The sequence below is a fragment of the Macaca thibetana genome, chromosome 19 (genome assembly GCF_024542745.1).
Source record: "Macaca thibetana thibetana isolate TM-01 chromosome 19, ASM2454274v1, whole genome shotgun sequence".
In the NCBI taxonomy this organism is placed as follows: Eukaryota; Metazoa; Chordata; class Mammalia; order Primates; family Cercopithecidae; genus Macaca; species Macaca thibetana.
In genome coordinates, this window is record NC_065596.1 from 37,053,377 (window position 1) to 37,080,391 (window position 27,015).

At 46.7% G+C, this 27,015-nt stretch overlaps 1 protein-coding gene across 2 annotated transcripts; it reads left to right on the forward strand.

Annotated features, from left to right (window-relative positions):
• ZNF71 (zinc finger protein 71) lies at positions 1–26,683 on the forward strand. 2 transcript variants are annotated; one of them, XM_050771750.1, is made up of 3 exons: positions 1–60; positions 6,354–6,437; positions 24,513–26,683. In XM_050771750.1, exon 3 carries the CDS (start codon positions 24,533–24,535, stop codon positions 26,000–26,002), a length of 1,470 nt encoding a protein of 489 aa, XP_050627707.1. In that variant the 5' UTR covers positions 1–60; positions 6,354–6,437; positions 24,513–24,532; the 3' UTR covers positions 26,003–26,683. The 2 variants fall into 2 exon arrangements, with proteins under 2 accessions (XP_050627707.1, XP_050627706.1); XM_050771749.1 differs by having other exon boundaries at positions 11–162.
• The last annotated feature ends 332 nt before the right edge of the window (positions 26,684–27,015 follow it).

Consider the following 27,015-nt stretch of genomic DNA (forward strand, 5'->3'; position numbering starts at 1 on the left):
CGCATTGCGGCCGGGCGGGCCTAGCGGGCGCGGTCATTGTCCTGGCAGAGCGGCGAGCGGGTGAGTGTGGCTGCGGGGTTCCGCCCACCCTCTACCTGTGCGGGGGGCCATACCCTGGCCCCGGATAGGGCGCAGCCTCGGGGAGAGGGCGTGCAGGCCCAGGTACGGGGAGTGCAGGGCTGGGTGCAGGTCCAGGGCATGCGGGCGCAGGGGAGGGTGCAGGCCGGGACCGAGGGGCGCCTGGAGCGGCTGAGCGGCCGAGGAGAGGCTGAGGGGAGGCTGAGGAGAGGCTGAGGGGAGGCTGAGGGGCTGAGGAGAGGCTGAGCGGAGGCTGAGGGACTGAGGAGAGGCTGAGCGGAGGCTGAGGGGCTGAGGGGAGGCTGAGGGGCTGAGAGGCTGAGGAGAGGCTGAGCAGAGGCTGAGGGGCTGAGCGGAGGCTGAGGAGAGGCTGAGGGGCTGAGGAGAGGCTGAGAAGAAACTGAGGAGAGGCTGAGGGGAGGCTGAGGAGAGGCTGAGTGGAGTCTGAGGGGAGGCTGAGGGTCTGAGGGGAGGCTGAGGAGAGGCTGAGTGGAGTCTGAGGGGAGGCTGAGGGTCTGAGGGGAGGCTGAGGAGAGGCTGAGTGGAGTCTGAGGGGAGGCTGAGGGGCTGAGGAGAGGCTGAGGAGAGGCTGAGTGGAGTCTGAGGGGAGGCTGAGGGTCTGAGGAGAGGCTGAGTGGAGTCTGAGGGGAGGCTGAGGGTCTGAGGGGAGGCTGAGGAGAGGCTGAGTGGAGTCTGAGGGGAGGCTGAGGGTCTGAGGGGAGGCTGAGGAGAGGCTGAGTGGAGTCTGAGGGGAGGCTGAGGGGCTGAGGAGAGGCTGAGGAGAGGCTGAGTGGAGTCTGAGGGGAGGCTGAGGGGCTGAGGAGAGGCTGAGGAGGGGCTGAGGAGAGGCCTGGGCCAGGAAGGGAGAGGCGTGACTGGGTTAGAGGTAGGAAAGTTGCATGGACACCAGGGCCATCCTGGGGGGAAGGTGGCCTGTGTGAGAGACAGGCGGTGCATATCATCCTGAGGATGAGGCCGAGCCTTTGTGGATATTGTGAATGTGTCTGTGTGGGTCTGTATGTGTGTGTGAGACAGATTGTGTCGTCCTGAGGGTATGGCTGTGTCTCTGGAGATTGTGAGAGAGAGTGTGTGTGTGTGTGTGAGAGAGAGAGAGAGAGAAACTGCGTGTCGTCCAGAGGCTGGGTCTGTGAATGAATGTGAATGTGTCCATGTGTGTCCATGTGGGTTATGTGTGGTAATGTGTGTGTGTGTTTGTCCAACTTCTACAGAGTCTTGGTCTCTCTGTGGAGCTGTCTCTCTCCGGGCCTCTGCCTATACATGTGTGGTGATATCTCTGAGTGACTGCCTGTGTCCTTGTCTTTGGTGTTGTGGGTGTGTCAGCCTTGATCTCTATCCTTGGGTGTCTCTGTGTGAGGGTGCCCTCTGGGTGTCCACTATGTCTGGTCTTTCCATGCATGTCTCTTGGCATGAGTGTAGGGGTGTGTCTCTCCAGGGTCCAGTCCTGTCTGGATCTTTCCCTATCTCTGTGTGTCCACGTGTGTCTGAGTGTTTCTTGATGTTTGTGTGTGACTCTGCAGAGGTGGATGCATCTGGGTGTGCCTCTTCCAAAGACTGTATGCCTGGACAAGGGGGCCTAGCAGAGCCACTACCTTCTCACCCCACACTTCTCCTAGTCTGCCCAGCCATAGTTCCCTGGCTTTTTCTTGCCCATAGAAAGCTTTGGAGGCATAGGGGCCTGGGAGTGACAGGGGCAGGGTGGAGGAGGGGAAAAGAAAGGCTGTTTCTTCTGCCTCCCACAGGATCATCTTAAAAGGGGATCAGACTCCTAAAGGGTCTCTGTGCCCTACTCCGTTCTGACCAAGGAGAGGTTGATTTGTTCACAGAATGTGTTTGCAGCCAGTGCTGGCCATTTATAGGTGTCCCAGTAACTCTGAGGTAGGGACCATCATCATCCTTATCTTACAGACAGGGAAACTGAGTCTCAGACTAAGTGACTCACCCAAGGTTACCTCAGGCATCCAGGTTCCACAGCCCCCACAATTAGCCACTAGACAAATGGGAGATCCCTTTTTTCCCTTTCCGCTCAGCTGACACAAGGTTGCAGGGTTTTCCCCAAGGGAATCTCCGCTTGGAAACAGTAGAAATGGATGAAAGGAAGGAAATGCTAAAAAGCTCAGAGGAAGAAGAATCCAGATCTAAGGCCAAACCAGGTTCAGCAGTCACTGGCAAGTACTCTTGGGCAAGTCACTTCCAGGGCTGCTGTATGATTTTTAAGGGTACTTTGCCTTTATGGACCTCTTGCTCCATTGGCTTTTTAAAGCACTAAAAGTTACATTTTGTAATTTCATTAATAGGAAGACAAATGTATTCTAGGCTGGATTAGGTCTTTTCTTATGATTTTAAAAGAAATTAAGTCCTTCCTATGGGCCCCTAAAGGTTTCATGGGCCCCAGGCTCTGTGCCTACTGGGTAAGTGGGCTCTGGTCACTGCTGTGGTCTGGCAAAATGGGCCAGTGTTCTTGACCTCATAGGACACGGGTGAAAGTCAGAGACCACTGATCTGCAAGGAATATATTTTTTTAAATTAAATTCTGTTTCAAAAATATGTATGGTGATATGAGGTTTCTACACCCAGGGAGACAGTTCAAAGGAAGAGAAAGAAAAAATAATTAATAACCCCTACCCCTTTCTCATTCCCATTCCACGCCCTCCAGATACCAAGCCAGCCTCATTCCACAACCTTTCCCAGGATGGAAAACGCTGTACAGATGTGTCCACATCCACATGGTTGGTTTTTTTTTTTCACAAAGGGGCTGAAGTTATGCATAAAACTGGGTAACTTGCTTTTCTCACTTAGTGAAACCACAGACATGTCAACAGATGCAGAACTAACTCTGCGAGATGCAGAACTAACTCTGCTTCGCAGAGGCGACCTGATACTTCGTACTATGGAGACGCTACCATTGATTTGATTCCTTTAGTAATTTTATTAATTTTGTTTTCAGGGTGTGTTTTTTTTTTTTTTCCTCTAGAAACAACGCTGCCATAAATATCTTTTTTTCCTATATGTAACTTTTACATGGAGCGTTATTAGTGTGGGCAGATTCCCAGGAACAGGGTTGCTGGGTTATGGGATTTGTGTATTGCCAGCTCACTTTCCAGAAAAATGTTGAGCGATTCACATTCCCTCACCAGTGTGTGAGAGGGCCTGTTCCTTTGAATCCTGGCCAGCACTAGAAGTTAGCTCATCTGTTCGTTCAGCTTGATGTCTAAGTGCCTCCTGTGTGTTAGACATTGTCCTAGATGTCAGAAATACAATCTAAAAGTGATAATCCCTGCTCCCTGGGGGCTTCTGTTCTCATGGAGGGAAGACAGATGACAAACTTGAAAACAACTATTTAAGAAAAGACAGTTGTCAATAGTGGTTTGTACTGCAAGAAAATAGAGGGGGAGAGAGTTGCTGCTTAAGGTCAGGTGATTGGGGGTGGAGGACTTCTCTAAGGAGGTAACATTGGAGCTGACCAGGAAGTGGGGCTAGTCATGGGAAGAGCACTCCCTCCAGAGGGAACAGCAAATGCAAGGCCAGGGGGCCTGGGGCCAAGCATGGGAGAGGGGAGTAGAGGAGATGGAAGGGGAGAGGGCATCGGGGCACATCGTAAAGGCTGTGTGGGCGGCAGTGAAGACTTTGAGTGATTTCTTTTTTTTTTTTTTTTTTTTTTTTTTTTGAGACGAAGTCTCGCTCTGTAGCCCAGGCTGGAGTGCAGTGGCCGGATCTCAGCTCACTGCAAGCTCCGCCTCCCGGGTTCACGCCATTCTCCTGCCTCAGCCTCCCGAGTAGCTGGGACTACAGGTGGGGGAAGCCAAGGAAGAGTTTTGAAGAGTTTTAACCCAGAGGACGTTTTCACTGAGTGGTTACAGTTGGCCAGGTGTGGTGCCTGTATACAGGCGTTAAGTGGTAGGAACCCCGAGCCCACGCCTTTGTGATCCTTTTGTTCTACAACAGGGCTTCTCAGCCTCCACACTACCGACCTTGGGGCCTAATCATTCTTTGTTGTGGGGCCTGTCCCGTGCATTATACAATGTTTAGCAGCATCCCTGGTTTCTACCCACTAAATGCCCATAGTATTCCCCTGCCAAATTATGACAATTTGGCAAATGTCTCCAGACTTTGACAAATGTTTCCGGGGGGGGCAAAATTGTTCCCGGTTGAGTACCAAAGGCTTCTGCCAACTTGGCCATATATATATACCCACCTACAATTAAAATTACTTTTCACCTGTGGAAGTTGGGACCATTTGGCCTAAGAAAGGCTCTTCTTTATCTTAGTGGTTCTTACGCTGTCAGAGGTGTCAGAATCTCCTGGGAAACTTGTTTAGAAATACTGATTCAAGGGCCCTACCCAGGTAGTTTGATTCAGAGAATCTGGGAGGGGGGTTAGGAGTATATATTCTGAGTGATATTTTAATAAGCATCCCTAGTGATTCTGGTACTTTGAGCTAAAAGAGTATTGTGTTGGAGAGGACTGAGGTTTTTCTGGGTGATCCTGAAGGGCTGGAGATGTAGAGAGGCATGTTTCTGTTTACAGCAGAAGAAAAACTCATTTCCAGTCAGAGGTGTTGGTGGCATGGGTAGGGAGCCCCCTGTCACAGGAGAAGCCAGGACTGAGCCAACATGCCTCAAACTCCAAGAATTTGTCCTAACCTGTGCCATGCATCCTATTTTTTTACTTTGCCATTTACTTGAATTGGCTCACTGATTTTTTTTTTTAATTTAAATCGACTTAGTTTAAAAGGGCATTCTGTGTGACTGCTGTAAAAAGAAGCTGAGTTTTGCTGTAAGAAGGGAAACAAACATTAAAACAAATGGAAGTAAAGCCAGCTAGTTCTAATGAAATATTATGGTCACCCTAAGTTTGGGTCCTGAACCCTGCTTTTCTTTTTAATTTTAATTTTTAATTTTTGCGGGTATGTAGTGGGTTTATGTATTTATGGAGTACATGAGATATTTTGATACAGGCATACAATGTGTAATAATCACATCAGGATAAATGGGGTATCTGTCACCTCAAGGATTTATCCTTTGTGTTACAAACAATTTGATTATACTTTTGTTATTTTTAAATGTATCATTAAATTATTATTGATCATAGTCACCCTGTTGTGCTATCAAATACTAGGTCTTATTTATTCTTTGTGTGTGTGTGTGTTTTGTTGTTGTTGTGTTTTTTGTTGTTGTTTGTTTTGAGACGGAGTCTCGCTCTGTTGCCAGACTGAAATGCAGTGGTGCGATCTTGGCTCACTACAACCCTTTGTGTTTTTTTAATATCCATTAGCCATCCCCACATTCCCCCCACCACTCCACTGCCCTTCCCAGCCTTTGGTTTCTTCATCATTCTAGTCTCTATCTCCATGAGTTTAATTGTTTTAATTTTTAGCTTACACAAGTAAGTGAGAACATGCAAAGTTTGTCTTTCTATGCCTGGCTTATTTCACTTAACATAATGACCTCTATGTTGTTGCAGATGACAGGATCTTATTCTCCTGCTTTTCTTTTGTTTCAAGGGGTGAGTGAGGGGTTGCAGGAATGTTAAGATACCTCTCCACTTGAGACTTTGTCCTGAGCTTGTCAGTGGAACTGAAAGAGAATTGAACCAAGCTGCATTTCTCCAGGCGAATATGGCTCTGAGAGCCCCTGGGTGGAAGTTCCTTACACTCATATCTGCTAGTTGAACCTCATGGTAACCCCATGAAGTCTGGGGGAAGTGCCCGAAGAGGCCACAGGTGGTTCTGGGGCATCTCAGGGGGGCCTCGGTCCAGCACTCACCTTCGAGGAGGGATCCGGGCAGGGCCATTGGAAGAAGGCAGGGTGTACGGTGGCCCTCAGCAGCCTGTGGGAATGTGTGTGAGTGTATGTGTGTTGACTGTATCTGTAGGAGTGTGCATGGGAGTGCATTTGTGAGGCATTGTAGCCTAGTGGCTAAGCATGTGGACCCAGACATACTCTGCCTGACTCCAGTCCCAGCTTTGTAATCTCTAGCAAGTGGTTTAATCTCCTTGGGCCCCAGTCTCCTCATCTGTGAAATGGGTGAGTAGATGTAGTACCTACCTTCCAGGATGGTTAGAACATCAAGTGAGATACATTCAAGTACCCTACGTGCAGTAAGCCCTCTAAATACTCACTGTTGGTGTGTGTGTATGTGTGTCTGTCTGTCTGTCTCTGCTTGTCTCTCAGTGTGTGTGATTTGTCCCGTCTACATATGTGAGGCCAGCCTAGACCTAGTCTCTCAGCATGCCTCCGTCTGTCTTCTCCCTACAGCCCTGTTGGCCCCCTAGGCCTGTCTTCCTGTTCACCGTGGGCAGCAGAGGGATGGCTGCTCAGCTGCTGACTGATGAGGCATTGGTGAGTCATGTTGCCCTGTCACTCTCCTTTCCAAAGACTGGATTCCTGCCTTGGGTGAGCCTCTGCTGCTCGAACCCTCTCCAAGGCCCCCAGTCCCATCTTCTGGGGCTGTGTCTGTCCTGATGAGGAGGGCTGTGCTTACAGATGATGCTGACCCTGGCTGTGGGGTCAGTTGTGGGGGACAGGGAAGCTTTGGAATGGCCAAACTAGCTCTCTGGACTCTCAGGAGACACAGGTGGGCACCTGTGGGAAGTGGTGGTTTAGATATGTGACACTGAGTGAAAAAACTCATGCTGGATGTGTCACCTTTAAAATGGGCAGACACACTAAATGCTCCTTGTGGATGCCTACATGTGTGATGAAAGTACAAAAGCTTATGGGAATGAGGCCCACAAATTCACCCATGATTTTACCCCAAAAGATAATCACTCTGGAATGTTTGAGTCTGGCTAAGCAATTTTAATATTAAAGATTGCTTTTTCATCAGAGATCTCATCCTCAGCATTTCTCCACATCATTAAAAACTCCTTTGTAACATCCATCATAATGACCACATAAAAGTGTTGTTCAGTGGCCATACCCTGGTTTACTTAATGGTTCCTCTGTTGTTGGACCTTTATTGGTTTCCAAGTATTCTTTTTTTGGTTATAAACAGTGTCGTGAGGGACACTGGGCGTAAATCTTTCCTTGTGTCTTATATGATTTCTTTAGGAGCAGTTCCTTGAAGAGGAAGATTGGGTTGGGTATTTTTGAGGTATTTTGATACTACTTTCCAAATCAGTTATGGCGGTAGGTATTCCCACCAGCGTGTCTGAGCAGGTCTCCGCTGGTTTATATGGTTGTTGTCAGGCATTTATTCTGCATGTTGGATATATTTAGACTGGTGTAATATTGCACCATGATAATCAATGATAAATGGATATGAAAGCTATAAACCATGAGCCTGATAGGGCACAAGTGGTGCCAAGTGATTTCTTTCTGAGCAGCATTGTTTGTATTATTAGTGAAGTTCAAGTCTTAGAAAATGTTTACTGGCCATTTCTGTGGGCAGGGAAATGATCCGTCTTGTGCTTTACCAGTCTACAGGGATCTGAGTATGCTTTAAAGACTTTACAGAAGTAAATGTGTGTGTGTAAATATTTGTTGCAAATATTCTTCCCAGATTTGCTTTTTGTTTCTTTATTTTGCCTTATTTTTTCATAAAAATATGAAAAAAGCATTTCATATTTTAAAAATCAAATCTGTTGGTTTCTCCCACTGTGGTGTCTTTCTTCATCTTTAAGCTGTGAAAGGGTTTCTCCATCCACAGGTCACAGAGCAGCTATATTTTCTTCCCTTTTGCCATTTATCATTTGAATGTTAACAATGAACTTTTGAATCTACCTGTAATTTATTTTGCTATATAAATGTGTCAGTTGACTTATTTGGGAGCTTTGGTTTATTCTGTCTTCATTTATTTGATACCTTTGTTGAGGTACACATCACGTACCACAAAGTGTACAATTCATTGATTTTGGGTACATTCATAGAGTTGTGTTAACCATCACCACAGTCAATTTCAGAATATTCAGAATATTTTCGTCGTCCTGAAAAGGAGCTGAGTACCCATTGGCACTCATTTCCATTTCCCCCCATCAGTCTGCAGCCCCTGGCAACCGGTAATCAGCTTTCTGTCTCTGTGAATTTGACTATTCTGGACATTTCAAATAAATGGAATCATACACTGTGTGGTCTTTTGTGACTAGCTTCTTTCACTTAGCATTATATTTACAAGGTTCATCTATGTGGTTCATTCCTTTTTTTGACTGAACAATATCCACTGCGTGGTTATACACATTTTATTTATCTTTTCATCAGTTGATGGACATTTGGGTTGTTTCCACTGTTTGGCTATTATGAATAATGCTGCTATGAACATTCATGTATAAGTCTTTGAACATATGTTCTCAGTTCTCTTGGGTGTGTACCTGGAAGTGGAATGTTGGTTCTCGTATCGTTAACTCTGTTGAACCATTAAAGGAACCACCAGACTGTTTTCCTAAGCGATTGCACCATGATGCCTTCATTTTTATCTCATCTGTGATTCTTGCCTTGAATTCTTCTTTTACTTACATTACTTAGAAAGATTTGTTGTTTGTTTTTATTTCAACAGGGTTGGGAGTTTTGGTTTAAGTTTGGTTTTTTAAAAATTACTGCTAGTGTAATTACATCCTGATTTTTTAAAAAATTGAGCCTGTCTGGTTTCAGCTCTTCTGAGTTTTCCCTGTGGTGAAACGGTTTGTGTCATTAGACAGGAAACAGAAAAAGATAGAGTACTAGAAAAAGTGGCCTTGGACACGTACATGCAGAGAACTCAGAGGCCCTTTGTAGCACTTCTGTCCCAACACAATGGGCTCCCAGACCTGGAAGGCTGTGTTCTGTGTCTCAGCACAACTCTGGTGCCAGTCTGGGCTTGGTGCCTGGAGACTGCTCAGTGAATAGTTACTGAGTGAATTAGGTGGGTATACTTAGGGAAGACTTCCAGAAGGAATTGTTATATTACAGTTTTGTTAAATAAATAAATATAGGGGTGAGAGGGAACTTTTGGAGGTAATGGATCCATTTATGGCCTTGATGGTGGTGATGGTTTCATGTGTGTGTATGCATCTGCTAACTCATCAAGTTATGTACATCGTTAAATATGTACAGCTTTTTCTATATCAGTCACACCTCAATGAAGTAGTTTAAATTTTTAGAAAAGGAGGAATTACTAGCTGGACTGGCTGAAAGATACATTGGGCCAAAAGGTCAAATAATATCATATAAGGATCTATAGTTGTACATAAGATATATATTAAATATCAAAATTAAATAATAATAGTAAGAGTCGACATTTACTGAGAGCTTCCTCCGTCACACGAGGCACTGTGCCTGGACCATATTTCTACACATTTAGCCTCATGACCCTGTGGAGGGGGACGTTGTTATCAGGAAGCCTGCTTCTCATATGAGGCTCAAAAAGAGAAAGACAGTTGTCCAAGGAAACATAGCTTGTGAAGGGCAGAGCCAGGATTCTGTCGCAGAGTGTGGTTCCTGAGCCCACACTCTGAACCACCAGCCCAACCACTTTCTATCAAAGGTGACCCCTGAGGTAGAGGAGGCTATCCTGAGCCCAAGCCCCAGAAAGGTACCCTAGGACCATGGAGGGACTAGCCAGCGGGGGTGAGGCCTCCCCTTGGGATTTAGTTGGTGGTGGGGAGACTCAGTATGCTGGAGAGAGCCAGCAAGCTCTGGGTGTCAATAACAATAGCTGGCAGTTATTGAGTGCCTGCTGTGTGCTATGCACTACCATTCTGAGTGTCTTACATAAATAAGTGGGCAGGTGGGGCCCATGGCAAATTGGAGCTCTCTTGCCCCATCAAAGGGCCAGCCACCACTCAGCTCCAGCCTACAGTGGCCAGATATTCTGGTTAAAGAGAAACTAAAAATTCATTTTCTTGGTAAATTGTGGATGTTTTTTTCATGTAACAAAAACAATTTTGAAACCCCCATGGGGCAAAATAGCAATGTGTGCAGCTAGCTTCAGGCCCAGATACATCTCATATGCGGTGCATGCTCAGAGCTCCCGTTCTTTCCTTGTGCCATGGGGGTTGTACCACTGACTCAGTTCAGAACAGCAGGTCCCTCTGTAGGACACAGTAGGTCTCTCATTACTCACATACCATGCTATGAGGAAGCCCAAGCAGCCGTAAGGAAGCCCAAGCAGCCATAAGGAAAAGTGATGTAGAGAAAAAGAGATGCCCACCAAGGCCTCAGCTATGCCATCCCTACCAGCTCAAGAGACAGACATGTGTGCAAAGAGGCCAGCAGACTACTCTAGCCCAGCTGCCATCCAGCCGCCTCCACACAAGAGATGCCAGGCACGAACTGCCCAGCTGAACCCATCAACCCCAAAATAGTAATAAATTGTTGTTTTTGAGCCATGAAGTTCTGAGATGGCTGCTACCCAGCAAAATATAACTGGATAGGAAATTTAATCTGTGACCGTGGCTCAAGATCTTCATGTGGTAGAGTCATGCATGGATGATGTGATCAGCCAGCAATAATGTGAGACGTGCAGGCCTTCATCACATGAGGGAGGAGGTTGACTGTCAAGCACCATCTCTGGAAGTAGCTTCAGGATCGCTTGTGATCTATCTGGAAGAAAAGCGCCAGCTGGGACACTCTGCTATATTTATCCAACTGTCTTCTTTATTGGAAAAAGACATGCCATCCATCTCAGGGTCTGATCCAAACTAAACTGCTCCTTGGCCCTGATGCCGGCTAGATCGGTGTTATATGTGGATGAGGCCATGTAGTGTTGGGGCTGAGAGTTGAACTGACTGGGTTTAAAATGCTGCCACTCCTATCTGTGTGACCTCTTGTGCCTCAGTCTCCCCCTTTGTAAAAGAGATGAGCTCATAAAAGTGCCTACATAGTAGGGTTGTTTTAAAAATTAAGTGAGATGATGATGTGTGCAATGGGCTTAGAACAATACCTGGCATGTAATATGTACTTAATGAACATTAGTTATTTTTATCATTATTTACTAATGAATTAGTATGGAAGAAACCTGGCGCCAATACCATGTCTGTCTTATTCACAGTTGTATGCCCAGTGCCTGGTGCATAACAGGCACTTAATAAATATTGGTCGAATGAATACGTGAGTGGGTGAAGTGTCACTCTGTGTGTTTTCAGAAACCATCAATGAACATATTTAGAATATGTCAGAATATGTATTAGATACCATTGATCTAGAATTCCTGTTTAGGGGATTCAACCATACTTTTCTGGTAGCCCAGAAAATTATAAATTAAAACACCAGTTAAATTTCCTATCCAGTTATATTTTGCTGGGTAGTAACCATCTTGGAACTTAATGGCTCAAAAACAACAATTTATTACTATTTCGGGGTTGATGGGCTCAGCTGGGCAGTTCGTGCCTGGCATCTCTTGTTGGTGGCAGTTGGATGGCAGCTAGGTGAGAGTAGTCTGCTGGCTTCTTTGCTTACATGTCTGTCTCTTGCTTTGGTATGGATGGCACAGCTGAGGCATTGGTGGGCATCTCTTTTTCTCCACATGACCTTGTGGCTGCTTGGGCTTCCTCACAGCATGGCATGTGAGTAATGAGACACCTATTGTGATGACTGGCTTCTCCCAGCGCAAGTGTTCCAGGAGGCTGAGGCAGAAGCTGGAAGTCTTCTGTGATCTAGCCTGAGAGTCCCAGAACATTACCTCTGCCAGATTCTATTGGCCAAGCAGGTCCCTCAGGCCAGCCCAGATTCAAGGATAGGGGAACTAGACTCCACTAGTGACGGATTTGAGGCCATTTTCGACCAGTCTACCCACTTACCATTGTCTACCAAAACTGACCTATATTGAAAGAGAGTATGAAAATGGGTAATTTGATCCAGCAAAATATAACTGGATTAGAAATTTAACTGGTGTTTTAATTTTCAGTTTTCTGGGCTACCAGAAAAGCACGGTTGAATTTTTACCCCCTAAAACAGGAATTCTAGATCAATGGTATCTAATACTTATTCTGATGTATTCTAAATATGTTCATTGATGGTTCCTGGAAAGGTACCCACATTTTCCTTGCTTGGGCAGCAGGACTGGGCATTTCTGATTCACAGCCCTGAGAGTATGAAAAGGTTTAGTTTATTTACAGAGTTATGCAACCATCACCACAATATTTTTAAAAAATTTTACCACTCCAAAAAGAAACCCCATACCCACTGGCACTTACTCCGCATCTCTCTCCAACTCACCCTCACCCCTAGGCAACCATATATCTACCTTCATTCTATTTTGCCTATTCTGGACATTGTATATAAACGAGGCATTGAGGCATACTATATGGATTTTGCCTATTCTGGACATTGTATATAAATGAGGCATACAATATGGTCTTTTGTGTCCAGCATCGTTCACTTGGTGTAATGTTTTCCAGGTTCCTTCCTGTTGCAGCGTATGTCAGAGCTGTCATATGGACGAACCACATGATTTGTCCATTCGTCAGGAGATGGACATTTGAGTTGTTTCCACTTTGGGACTATTGCAAATAACATTGCTATGAGCGTCAGTGTATAGTTTTTGTGTGGCATTCTGTTTTCATTTTTCCTAGGTACTTACCAAGAATGGAAGTGCTAGGTCATAAGGTAACTCGGTGCTTAGTCACTTGAGGAAATGCCAGACTGATTTACAAAGCAGCTGAACCATTTTACATCCTCACCAGCTGTGTATTCTTACCAGTTTCTTACATTCACTTCCATAAAAAGTCTGCACCAGCCGGGCACAGTGGCTCACGCCTGTAATCCCAGCACTTTGGGAGTCTGAGGCAGGCAGATCACGAGGTCAGGAGATCAAGACCACGGTGAAACCTCGTCTCTACTAAAAATACAAAAAATCAGCCGGGCGCGGTGGCAGGCACCTGTAGTCCCAGCTACGGCTGAGGCAGGAGAATGGCGTGAACCCGAGAGGCGGAGTTTGCAGTGAGCCGAGATCACGCCACTGCACTAAAGCCTGGGTGACAGAGCAAGACTCCATCAAAAAAAAAAAAAAATCTGCACCTGTGTAGGCACATATGTATAAATGTCCCTTATTATTTCCTCTTATGGAAATGTTAACAAACTAGACACACTGTTCTGGGCGTTGATTTGTTTTTTCATGTAACAGTATATTCAGGAGATCATTCTGCATCTGCAGCTAAGGAGCTGCCCCCTTTTTTTTGTTACGGTTGTGTGTATTCCACTGTGGTGGATTCGCTGACCTAATTTAACCAAACCTCTACTGATGGCTATTTGGGATGTGTTCACTCTTTTTACTTCTTCATCTGATGCTGTAATAAATATCCTTAAACATATATGTTTTTGCATGTGTGTTAATATATCTGAATTAGTCTAAAGTGTTCAAAAGAATTTGAATATTCGTTTTGATACATTTTGCTAAATGCTACTCCATAGACATTATTCCAGTCTGTTCCCCTATCAGGAGTGTCAGAGAGGAATATTTTAGTATTTGAGTTGGACAGAGTGTTTCAAGAGGAATGTTGCAGTATTTGTCCTTTTGTGACTGGCGTATTTCACTGAGCAGAATGTCCTCAAGGTTCACCCATGGTGTCGCATGTGTCAGAATTTCCTTCCCTATCAAGTCTGATTTCATTGTATATACAGACCACATTTTGTTCATGTTTTCGTCTGTTAGTGTACACTTGGGTTGCTTCCACCTTTTGTGTATTGTGAATGGTGCTGTTAGGAACATGGGCGTGCAAATACAGAGTGCACTTGTAACATTCTAAATTAGATTCTGTCCCTTTCCTGCTCAAACCTTCCAAAGAATGAGTAAGAAGGAGCCAGCTTAGGCCAGACCTGAAGGAAGAGCATTTTGGGCAGAGGGAACAGCTAGTGCTAGTGCCCTGAGGTATAGTCGAAGAGAGAAGGAAGGCTGGCAGGGCTGGAGCAGAGCCCAAGGGGCAGAGCAGGTGTGGGGACAGGGTGGGGGTCAGAGGTCGGAGTCAGGAATACACATTTGGGCACCACAAGTTTTCATTACCTGCCACTCTGGGTAGTTCATGAGAGGCAGCAGCCTGCAAGGATGAGGACTCGGGCTCTGGAGACAGCCCGTGGGGTTCAAAGCGTGGCTGTCCCATGCATTAGCTGTGTGCTTTGGTCCAGGAACCTACCCTCTCTGTGCCTTGGTTTCTTTTTCTTTTTCTTTTTATTTCTTTATCTCCACCTTCCAGCCTCCCTCCAGTGCCCCCTATTGACAGAGCTTAACGGAGAGTAGCTACTAAGGTAGAAACAGCACCGGATCGCTGAGTCAAAGCCCGCAGACCTCTGTGCAGAGTGTGGAAGGCGGGCTTTGGGGATGAAAGACAATCATTTAATCACTTTTAAACAGGCATACTATATTATAATGTTAGTGCCTGCCTCGTAGGTCTGTTTTAAGTTAATAATGGATGAATCAATATGTGCCAAGCACAGTATCTGTTTCTCAAGGCTGCTGTAAATAAGTACCACAGACTGTGCAGCTTAAACAAAGGACATTTATTCTGTCACAGTTCTGGAGGCTGGAAGTCCATGATCAAAGTATCTGCAGTACCACACTCCCTCTGAAGGCTCAAGGGAAGGCTCTGTTCCAGGCGTCTCTCCCATCTGCTGGCAAGTTCCCTGGCTTGTGGCAGCATAACTCCATTCTTCACACAGCCTTGTCCTTGTGTGCATGTCTGTCTCTGTCCACATTTTTCCTTTCTGAAATGCAAATTAAAACCACAGTGAGACACCACCTTACCCCAGCCAGGATGACCATTATTAAAAAGTCAAGAACCAATAGATTGGCATGGATGTGGTGAAAAGGGAATGCTTATACACTGCCGCTGGGAAGGTAAATTAGTACAACTTCTTTGGAAAACAGTATGGAGGTTTCTCAAAGAACTAAAAGTAGATCTACCATTTGATCCAGCAATCTCACTACTTGGTGTCAACCCAAAGGAAGATAAGTAATTATATCAAAAAGACACCTGCACGTGTATGTTTATTGCAGCACAATTCACAATTGCAAAGATCTGCAGTCAACCTGAGTGCCCATCAACCAATAAAGAAAATGTGATACACACACACACACATATATATCACATTTATACACATACACATATACATACACACACACACCATGGAATACTACTCGGCCATAAAAAAGAATGAAATAATGTCTTTTCCAGCAACTTAGATGGAACTAGAGGCCATTATCCTAAATTAAGTAACTCAGGAATGGAAAACCAAATGCTGTGTGTTCTCACTTATGAGTGGGAGCTAAGCTATGGATATACAGAGTCATACTGAGTGGTATAATAGACTTTGGAAACTCAGGAGGGGGCAAGGTGGCAGGGGGGTGAGGGATGAAAAACTACATATTGGGTATAATGTACACTATTCAGGTGATGGGTGCACTAAAATCCCAGACTTTACCACTGTACATTTCATCCCTGTAACCAAAAATTACCTGTACCCCTAAAACTATTGAGATTTTAAAAATTAAAAAACAAATTTCCCCTTTCGATAAGGACACCAGTCCTGTTGGATTAGGGCCCCCACCCCCACTCCAGGATGACCTCATTTTAACTAATTACATCTGCAGCAGCCCTGTTTCCAAATAAGGTCATGTTCTTGAGGCCTTGAAGGTTGGGACATCAACATATGAATTGGGGGGGCTCAACTCAGCCCATACCAACCACTTAGAGTAGTACCTGGCACATAGCAGCTGCTGCATAATGTCTGGTGTTGCCTACCTCATCATCACCATCCACCCTGCTCCGCCAGGTTCTTTCAGTCCACAGGCTTGTGACATCTACCACAAAGCGCTGCTCCTTCCGCGTGGCCTTCTCTCCACTCCCCAGCAGTCTCATCTGCCTTTTTACCTTCGGGTCTTGATCCAAACTCTCTTCCCTACCCAGAATCTCCCCCTAAAGACCCAACCACCAGTTCTCTTCACAGACTACTCAGAGTCTTCCTGGGCACCCCCTATAGCTGACATTACTCAGGCACCTGGAGATCTCTGTTCATACCTTCATGATTGATTGCATGTACCAAGTTACGTGTCTTTGCCTGTCTGTGCCATGAGGAATTAGTTCGTGAACCTTTTGTGTCTGTATCCCAGACCTGGGCTTGCTGCCTGGCGCTTAGTAGGGGCTCAGAAAAGTTAGCTGTGCCCCTGGATTCCATCTGGGGCTCTGCCTCTGCTGTGCTTCTAATGCACTTGTTGATTCACTGGGTTAGACTCACTTTGCCTTCAATTCCTTTGCATCTGGTTCTCAGATCTGTGACCTTCTGTTCCAGAATGTCTCATATGGGATTTATTTCTCTGTCAGAGTGCCAACCCAATATAACTAGACACAGAGAAAACTGTGAGTGATCCCTTTAGAACCCTGCATCTTATTGAAATCACTTCAGCTACATCCCATCTGCCTCCCCTAAATCCTCTTGGCTTTTCTGGCCATTCCGCCAGGCCTCTTTAAGGAGGGCCCTGCGATGAGCGGATGTGGGTTTCCTCTTACAGGAGTCAGTGACGTTCAGGGATGTGACTGTGGACTTCACCCAGGAGGAGTGGCAGCAGCTGGAGCCTGCCCAGAAGGACCTGTACAGGGATGTCATGCTGGAGAACTACAGGAACCTGGTCTCACTGGGTAAGGGGCAGCTTCGTTGAGTTACTCATCATTGGCCCATAACTTCAGGACCACAAATAAATTAAAAAAAAAAAAGATCAACAGATCTGACTACATGGAAAGTTTTAAAATTTGCTCTACTTGAAGCTAAAAATAAAGTTGATAGATGATGGTATGGGAAATAATATTTCTCACGTTGTCCGGAGCTGCACACCCCGGCCATAGCGAATAATAACTGACGATTAAAAAAACGCCTGAGCTCTATTCATTTCCACCTTCTACCTCCTCCCTAGATTTACCTTTTTCCCTGTATTAATACCTCATAAAAGATGGCGCTCTTCCTGCTTCTTCTTCACCCATTTTTCCCGCGCCCGCGAAAATTACTACCTGACAGCGCAGGTGCAACATGACGTTCGACCAGAGAAACCAATACCTATCTGGCCACGCCTCCACTATGAGATCATTTTCGCCTTGGCCCAACCCCTTCCCCTCCAAGTGTATATAAGGCACTGCATTACCGCCATTAAACGAGACTTGATCAGAGCACTGTCTTGTCTCCATTTCTCGTATCTCTTGTTCCCCAAATTCCCACCCCCTCCTCCAGGGCCTGCTTCGACTATCCCGCGGGCCGGGATATCACGTGTTTACATTCAAAGGGTCATAATTATGTTAGCAGCTCCTGGGAATAAGAAAAAGACTAAGCGAATGATAGAATGGACCAGACTTAGGAGTTGGTGATTCATAGATACAGAAATACACAAAGTTACACTTTATAAAAGTTTTTTAAACCTTACTACTGGAGACACACAAATTGAGATACCAGCAGTTTTTGCCCATGAGGTACACAAAGATCAAAAAAGAATAATAGCCTATATTATGAGGCTATAGAGAAAAGGACTCCCATTGTAGGGGTATAAAGTTGCAACAGCTCTTTGGGAGGATAGCTTGGCCTTATCAATCAAATATTGAAGGATTCCGTTTTTAGAGATCTGTCCTTTAGAAATTCTCACGTAAGTATGCAAAGTTTTCCATGGGAAGAAAAATCAAGGAAAACGACCTAAATGCCCAGCTGCCTAAGACTGACTGAACGTATCAAGGCCTATCAATATGATGGAAACCAGGCATCTCTTCAAAGCTGAGGACTGTTTGTAGGCACTGCCATGAAAAGATGTCCCACAACATACTGTGAGGTGAAAACACTCACTTTTGGAATCAGAGTGTGGTCCTATTTCTTTAACAACTTTTCTGGAGGTATTATTGACCTGTAATTAACCGCACATATATAAAGTGAAGAGTTTGATGCATTTTGACGTAGTGCATACCCACGAAACCATCACCGTGATCAAGATAAAGGACACATATCCATCATCCCCAAGAGTTTCCTCATCCTCCTTTACTACCCCTCTCTCCCCCTCCTCAACCCCCATCTCAGGAATCCGCTGGTCTGCTTTATGTCGCTGTGGTTGAGTTTGCATGCTCTCCAGTTTTATATACATAGAATCATACAGGTACTTTTTTTTTTTGGTCTGGCTTTTTTTTTTATTTGACTTGGCATTATTTTGAGATTCACCCATGTCACTGCATGTTTCATAGTTCATTTATTTTTATCTCTGTGTATTATTCCATTGTATGGATATGCCACAATTTGTTTAGCCATTCGCCTGGTTATCAACATTTGGGTCATTTCCAGTTCTGGGCTATTAGAAATAAAGCTGCTGTGAACATTTGTGAACAGTTCTTTGTGTAGACATTTGCTTTTCTTTCTGTTGAGTGGAAAGTCTGGATCATGTGCTACATGTATATTTAACTTGTTTAAGAAACTGCCAACCTGTTTTCCAAAGTGACTGTTTCCACCAGCAGTGCACAAGCTTCATTCCAATTGCTTTATATTTTAAATTTAGCCTCCCTTGTAGGTGTGTGGTCTCATCACTGTGCTTTTCATTTGATACTGACACTTGTAGGTATGTGGTCTCATCACTGCGCTTTTCATTTGATACTGACACTTGTAGGTGTGTGGTCCCGTCACTGTGCTTTTCATTTGATACGGATAATCTTTTCATGAGCTTATTTGATGTTTGTATATTCTCTTTGCTAAAGTATCCGTTCAAGTCTTTTGCCTATTTTTTCTCCCCCATTGGGTTCTTTATTATTGAATTTTGAAAGTTCATTATTTATTCTTGATACAAGTTTTATCAGATATATGCTGTGCAAATATTTCCTCCCATTCTGTGGATTGTGTTTTCACTTTCTTGATGGCATTATTTCTGACTCTAAAGTTTTTAATTTTGATGTAGTCTGATGTATCTATTTTTTGTTGTTCTTGTTGCCTGTATTTTTGGCGTTATATCTAAACAGTCTAACCCAAAGTCATGAAGATTTATTCCTGTGTTTTATTCTAAGGTTTTAGTGGTTTACCTCTTCACTGAGGTCTCTGATCCATTTTGAATTAATTTTTGTGAATGATGTAAGAAAGGGGCTCAGCATCATTCCTTTGCATGTGAATATCCAGGTGCCCCAGCGCTATTTGTTGAAGAGCAGAAGTTTTTAATACAATGAAGTCCAGTTTATCAGTTTTTTGGTTTTGGTGTCTTTGTAAGAAATCTTGGCCTATCCCAAGGCCTCAGAGGTTTTATTCTGTAAGTTATATAGTTTTAGGTTTTACATTTTGTTCTTTTGATCTATTTAAATTTCTTAATATGATATAAAGTATTAATCCAAGTTTATTGGGGTATGTGGGGAGGGGGGACAAATGTATGTCCAGTTGTCCAACACCATTTGTTAAAAAGACCACTTTCTCCAATGAATTGCCTTTGCACTTTTGCCAAAAATCACTTGTCCCTACAAGTGTGGGTCCAATTCTGAATCCTGTTCTGTCCATCTGTTTGTCTGCCTTTGCATCAATACCAAGCAGTGTCATCCTTTCAGATCTTGCTTTTATGACTCGTGCCCAGTCTAGAATGACATTCTCCTAAAGACCATTCTGGGTGTTCTGCCCAAAACCCCACGAATGACAAGGTTTTACAGTCTGACTGGTAGGAAAAGGCACTCTTCTCAGCCCTGTGTCAGCTCTGGGCACTGTTTTCAAATCCTTTCAGATGGTTTTTTTCCTGTGTTGGGTGGTTTCCTGACTTGCATGTTTTGACCAACAGTCTGCTGAATACTGGAGGGAGTTCCTTGCAGGTCTTCAGAGCACTCTGTGTGCAGCTCATTCCTCTCTCGTCTGTCCTGGGAACTCTATCTGCCTTGGTCTCTCAGCTCCATCTCCTCAACTTGGGGAGTTGGCCAGACTGTACCTCAATTTACCTTTCCTTTGTCAGAGCCTGGAAACTTCCCAGGCAGTAAGCTGGGGCCGTCGTAGGACCTACCTTGTTTGATTTTCTTCTCTCAGGGATTGTTGCCCTTCCTTGCCTGATATTCAGTGTCTTCACATCCATTGTTTTATATATTTTGTTTTAGGCTCGAGGGAATCTCATCCTTTATACTCCATCTTGGATGAAAACCCCATCTGGGGGAAAAATGTGTGTGTGCATGTACAGGTGTGTTGTGTGTATTTTTTTAAAGGTATGTGTTGGAGGGGAGTCTAAAATATAAACCAAACTGTTAACTCTGGTGAGTAAGATTACAGGAGACTTCTGTTTTCTTTTCTTTTCATTTTTTTTTTTTTTTTTGAGACAGAGTCTTGCTGTGTCGCCCAAGCTGGAGTGCAGTGGCATGATCAGAGCTCACTGCAACCTCTGCCTCCCAGGTTCAAGCAATTCTCCTGCGTCAGCCTTCTAAGTAGCTGGGATTACAGGTGCCTCAGCCTCTCAAGTAGCTGGGATTACAGGTGCCCACCACCACACCCAGCTAATTCTTGTATTTTTAGTAGAGATAGGGTTTCACCATGTTGGCCAGGCTGGTCTCCAACTCCTGACCAAGTGATCTGCCTGATTCAGTCTCCCAATGTGCTGAGATTACAGAGACTTCCATTTTCTCCGTTCCATTTTGGCGTTTGATGTTTTAAAAACAAGTGTAAATTACTTTGTAATCAGAAACAAGCATAGAAAGACAGAAAACTGAAAAACTATGAAGGACAAGAGATTTAGCAATGTGAAAAAACAATGCACCTACACTTGTATCAAAAGGAATGAATGGCATTTTGCACATTAACGGCTTTTGGCGACAGTGCCCTGTGCAGAAGCTTGGGATGTCTCCCATGACAGTGGCCTTGCCATCAGACTTTCTGTTCTTTTGCTGACCTGATTAGAGAAAAGGTGTGATCGGGTAGTTTTAATCTGGGTGGGGTGGACTTGTGTTTTCACAGCTGTCATGGTTAGCGCTGAGTGTTTGCTGTTTGCAGATGATCTCTACTGCAGGGTTTTAACTTGTGAAAGGGAAGTGGCTTCCTTCCCCCTGTCCCTCTGCTGGTATTCTTCCCCCAGCTCTCCTGATTTCTCGAGGTCATGTTCACTCCAGGAGACTTCCAGCTGTATTCACAACCAAGACTCCTGGTCCTCTCCAATCGCTGCCAGCTCATATTCCAGAGCATCTCAGACTCCACAGGCCCCAGACCAAATTCACCATCACCCCTGGAGACAGTCTTCTTTCCGCCGAGTCTACATCCCACACTACCATCTGTGCCAACATCTGGGCATTGTGCCACACCCTGACTAGGGTCTCTAAACCACAATCGTTCACCTGCATTAAGTATTTCTCAGCTCTTTTCGTCTGAGATGGGAAAAGTGATGCATGGTAATATAGCCATTCCTCAGGAGCCACAGCTCCGGGGCCACACTGCTAGGGCTTGAATCCCGCTGTGCCTCAGGTGTATTGTGTGCCCTTGAGTACATCTCTGACTCCATTCTTGGAATCTCCGTTTCCCCGTCAGCAAAATGGGGATGGTCATAACTGTCTACTACTGTACGTAACTCAAGTATGATTGTGAGGGTCTCCAGAGATCCATGCAAATTGCTTAGCACTGTGCCAGGCGTGTTGCCAGTGCTCCATACTCGCTTATCTGGTGCCTTCCGTGTGCAGGCTGTGTGAGGAGCTGGGGGGTGAGCAAGGCCCTTGCCTCTAGTGGAGCTGACTCCTGCTGGGGGCTGATAATAAACAGATCAAGGGATAGGCAGAGAAGAATTGCCACAGGTCACTGAGTGTTCATAAAGAAGTGGGCAGGAGGACCTTCCTTCCTTCCATAGGGTAGATTGGGAAGGCTCCCGTGGGATTGTGGGGAAACAGGCCTGAAGGATAAGGACGTCCACGGCAGGTCCACAGGACAGTGGGTACAGAGGCCCGGAGGCAGGAAGAACACACGGACAAGAGGGAGAGCATGGTGATGAGAATTTGGGAGGGAAGGTGGCCAGGGGACGACTCAAGCAGGCCAGCTGGGTGCTGAGAGCCCTGAGGCTGCTGAAGGTGCTGGCATCATTCTCAGTACAGTAGGGAGGCCACGGGAGGGCTTGATCTGACTCCTCAGAAGACCACACTCCCGGAGGAGTGGAGGACGCATTGCAGGGGTGAGAATGGGGTGGGGAGGACAGAGAGGAGCTGCTGTTGCATTTCTGGCAAGGGCCCACAGTGGCCAGCCAGCTCTTTTGTCAGCGGGGACCGGGAGATTTGGTCTGATTCAGGCTGTTTGTGCACAGCGACGCTTGCCAACGGTCAGGACGGTGGGAGGGAAAGGGCAAGTCAGGGTGTCTGCTAAGTCTCTCTCAAACAATTTTTTAAATTTTATATTTAAAACTGTGAAAAATATACATAGAACATAAAATCTACCATTTTAACCACTTTTAGGAGTACAGTTCAGTGGCCTTAAGGACATTGATGATGATGTGCAGCCATCACCGCCATCCATCCCCAGAACTCTTTTCATCTCCCGCAAATGAAACCCTATCCCCTAAACACCAACTCCCACCCACTCCTCAGCCCCCGGCATCCTCTGTTCTGCCGTCTGTCTCTGGGAATCCGACCTCCAGGTACCTCAGATGAGTGGAATCACATAGCATTCATCCTTCCATGTCTCATTTATTTTACTAAGTCTCTTTGATGGGCTTTGCTTTTTTAAAAAAATGTTTTTCGTGGGGAAAGTCTGAAATCCCAAGTTTTGTATCGGATGTATTAGACTTGGGCTATCCAGTTGAGATGCTGGGCTTTTTTGAACAGTTTGGACATAGCCCAGAAAGCAGGTCTGGGCTGGAGGTGCATGTTTGAGCAGCATCAGCCTGTGGATAACATTTAGATCCAGACTCACTTCGTGTGGCTTTGCAGGTCTGGTGTGATTCAGGAGAGGGGTCTCAAACTCAGGTGGCCTCAGGAACTACCAGGTGGATCATTTATATAGGGTAGGGGGACAGCTGCTGCCCCACGCAACATCTTGTCACCCATAAGAATGAGGCTCCATGTGGCTGTGTGTTCACGTGTGTGTTCATGTAGCTGGCAGCTACATGGACAGCAACTTTTAAATGTTGGGAATGAGTCCCCTGATGCAGAGTCTAGACTCCCGAGAGCCACCTAGGCTAGAAATCGAGGTTTAGAAATGAACAGGATACACATGGAAGGTGATTGAAGCTGTGGGTATGGAGGTAGTTATCCAGGGCAGGGTGGATGAGCAGAGAAGAGGGTCTGAACCCAAGCTCCACGGAATGCCTGCCACCCAAGAACCAGGCAGCAGAGAGGGGTGTGACGGAGCAACAGAAGCAATTGTGAGACCCCAGGTCATGTGGTTATTACGGGCTCAAGTGAGCAGTCCTGTGTGTACGAACACTCTTAGTGCTGAGGCTGACAAGAGGGCTGGGGTGTGGGAGGTCTGGGGCCAGCCAGGGCAGGTGCATGATGAGCTAGCAGGAGCCAGAGCCCCAGCCAGGGGAGGGGATCTCGCAGCCAGCAACCCGGGGGCAGTTACACCAGAGAAGTGGCCAAGGGGCAGGAGAAATGCCCGATTTTTCTCTCATTTCACTTCCAGTTTCCTGCCTTCGGCCAGACGCACAGGAAACCAGTGGGTAAAGTCAGCATCCTGAGTACAGGGCAGGTCAGAGAAGGGTGGAGAATAGAAAGTGGGTCGAAGGAGTAGAGAATAACCAACACATGCCATATAAATGCTAGTTATTTATTATTTCTTTATTTTTATTTTTTCAGAATTTATTTGTTTATTTTTTAAGAGGGTCTCATCCTGTCACCCATGCTAGAGTGCAGTGACGTGATCATAGCTCACTGCAACCTCGAATTCCTGGGCTCAAGTGATCCTCCCACCTCAGCCTCACAAGTAGCTGGGACAACAGGCATGTGCCACCATGCCCGACTAATTAAAAAAAAAAATTTAGTAGAGGCGGGGGGCCGTCGGGGAGGGAGTCTCACTTTGTTGTCCAGGCTGGTCTCAAGCAATCCTTGCCTCGGCCTCCCAAAGTGTTGGGGTTACAGGCATGAGCCACTGTGCCTGGCCACCTTATTATTTCTGATAAAAACTGTTGCTGAGGAGCATGACTGGTTGTGGGTCTGTGGGATGAGGTGAGGAGGCCCTGCAAGTCAGTAGCTGGCTGCAATCATTCCTACTCAGGTTTGCAGAGCCCGCCCTTGGCTCCCTGCTAGCCCAGCTCACTGCTACAGTTGCTCTCCAGCCGTGCCCTTTCCGAGCTCCTGGTGCCACTGTCATCCCTCTTCTGAAGGGACATTTGCTCTCCCTGCTCACCTTCTGTGTTGACTCTGCCTCATAAACCACATTGGCCTCAGTTCCATGCCTCCCGCTTCCCTCCCTCTCTGATCCAACGTTCTTCGTTGCTAACTCGCTCTGTGCCTTGGGCCTCACTGGGGTCGATTTCATTTGCTCCTTCCCGCTGTGGAGATTCCTCACTCCCAGCATCTTTAACTACATATATTTGCATCTTCTGTTTTTGTTTTTGTTTTGTTTTGTTTTCAGACTGGGAGACTAGACCTGAAATGAAAGAGTTGGATCCAAAGAAGGACATTTCGGAAGACAAACCCTCTGTTGTTGGGGTGGCCACAGGAGGACCGACGAGGAACAGTGCCAGGGGTCCTGGCTCAGAAGGAGTGTGGGAACCAGGCAGCTGGCCAGAGAGGCGGCGGGGAGATGCGGGTGCCCAGTGCGAGCCACTGGGAATTCCCCAGGGGAACAAACTCTTGGGGGGCTCAGTACCCGGATGTCATGAACTGAAGGCATTTACCAACCAAAGCTGTGTCCTGGTTCCACCACGGCTGGACGACCCCACAGAAAAGGGGGCCTGTCCACCCATAAGGTGTGACAAGAACTTCTCCAGTATTTCGGACCTCAGTAAGCCCCCCACGCCCTGCGTGGAGAAGAAAACCTATGACTGCAGCGAGTGTGGCAAGGCCTTTAGCCGAAGCTCGTCCCTGATAAAGCACCAAAGGATCCACACGGGAGAAAAGCCGTTTGAGTGCGACACCTGTGGGAAGCACTTCATCGAGCGCTCGTCCCTCACCATCCACCAGCGGGTGCACACGGGCGAGAAGCCCTATGCCTGCGGGGACTGCGGCAAGGCCTTCAGCCAGCGCATGAACCTCACTGTGCACCAGCGCACGCACACGGGCGAGAAGCCGTATGTGTGCGACGTGTGTGGGAAGGCCTTCCGGAAGACGTCCTCTCTCACCCAGCACGAGCGGATCCACACGGGGGAGAAGCCCTACGCGTGCGGGGACTGCGGCAAGGCCTTCAGCCAGAACATGCACCTCATCGTGCACCAGCGCACGCACACCGGGGAGAAGCCGTACGTGTGCCCCGAGTGCGGGCGAGCCTTCAGCCAGAACATGCACCTGACCGAGCACCAGCGCACGCACACCGGGGAGAAGCCGTACGCCTGCAAGGAGTGCGGCAAGGCCTTCAACAAGAGCTCCTCGCTCACCCTGCACCAGAGGAACCACACCGGCGAGAAGCCCTACGTGTGCGGCGAGTGCGGCAAGGCCTTCAGCCAGAGCTCCTACCTCATCCAGCACCAGCGCTTCCACATCGGGGTGAAGCCGTTCGAGTGCAGCGAGTGCGGCAAGGCCTTCAGCAAGAACTCCTCGCTCACGCAGCACCAGCGCATCCACACCGGGGAGAAGCCCTACGAGTGCTACATCTGCAAGAAGCACTTCACGGGGCGCTCGTCCCTCATCGTGCACCAGATCGTGCACACCGGGGAGAAGCCCTACGTGTGCGGCGAGTGCGGCAAGGCCTTCAGCCAGAGCGCCTACCTCATCGAGCACCAGCGTATCCACACCGGCGAGAAGCCGTACAGGTGCGGCCAGTGCGGGAAGTCCTTCATCAAGAACTCCTCCCTCACTGTGCACCAGCGGATCCACACGGGCGAGAAGCCCTACCGATGCGGCGAGTGTGGAAAAACCTTCAGCCGGAACACGAACCTGACGCGCCACCTGCGGATTCACACCTGAGCGCCGCCGTGCAGGGCTCTCCCTGGCGGTGCTCAGGACGGACGTCAGAGGGATGCGCGCTTTGCCAGCAGTGCTGTGAGAAGTTCTCCCCTGGGGTGGGGACTCGGGGTCAGGGGACCTCAGGAATGTGGGGTTGTGGAAGGGCTGGCTGATCACACATGCCCCCTCCTTACTGAGCCTCAGAAAGCAAGCCCCTCGGTGTCGGACGTATCTGGGGACATTTCAGGGTTCACTGTAACTGAGCCGTGGCCGCTGGTAACAGACATCAGGGTTCCAGACTAGCTCTCTGAGTAACTGTCCTACGAGCTTGGACAGGTCACGCCTGCCTCCACATCTCTGTTTCTTCAATGGGAAAGTGGAGCTGGTGGAGGGGAGGGAGGAGGCATCTCCCCCTTTGTCAGAGACACCCTGGAGTCCAGATGCAGCTTGTCACCATCTGCATTGTCTCGGTGGGTTAGGAGCATGAGGGCTTTCCTATCCCTCCACCCACCATTTCCCTGCAGTGCGCGCTGGAAGCCACCAAGCTAGGAAGTAGGCAGGAGTTTGCCGATTGTTTGTGAGGGGAAAAAAAATTTTTTTTTTTCAGAGTTAGCAAATAACAGTAACTACTGCTTTGAATGCCAAAGTTTCTTAGAGTGTGCTGTTACATTTTTTAAAAATAAAACTTCTAATTAAGGGAGACTGTGTCATTTTAAACAGTCTTCTGTTTTGGCCAGTTGTCTGGTCAAAATCGGCTTCAGTGATTGTGGGAGGGGCAAGAGGGAAAAGAAACAGCAGCAGGTTTGATATTCAGGATTAAATATGCATGGATTCAATAAGTATATATATCTAAGCAGAGACTATTTTTATAGTGATTTTTGCAGCTAAATGGGAAGGCAACTGTCTTAAGTCCCTTCCTGCTACTGTAACAAAAGACCTTAGACTGGGTAATTTAGAAACAATAGAAATTTGTCACTCATGGTTCTGGATGCTGGGAAGTCCAAGATCAAGGCTCTGGCAGATTTGGTGTCTGA

Coding starts and splice junctions, on each gene's coding strand:
- ZNF71 (XM_050771750.1), top strand. CDS start 24,533: ATGAAAGAGTTGGATCCAAAGAAGGACATTTCGGAAGACAAACCCTCT.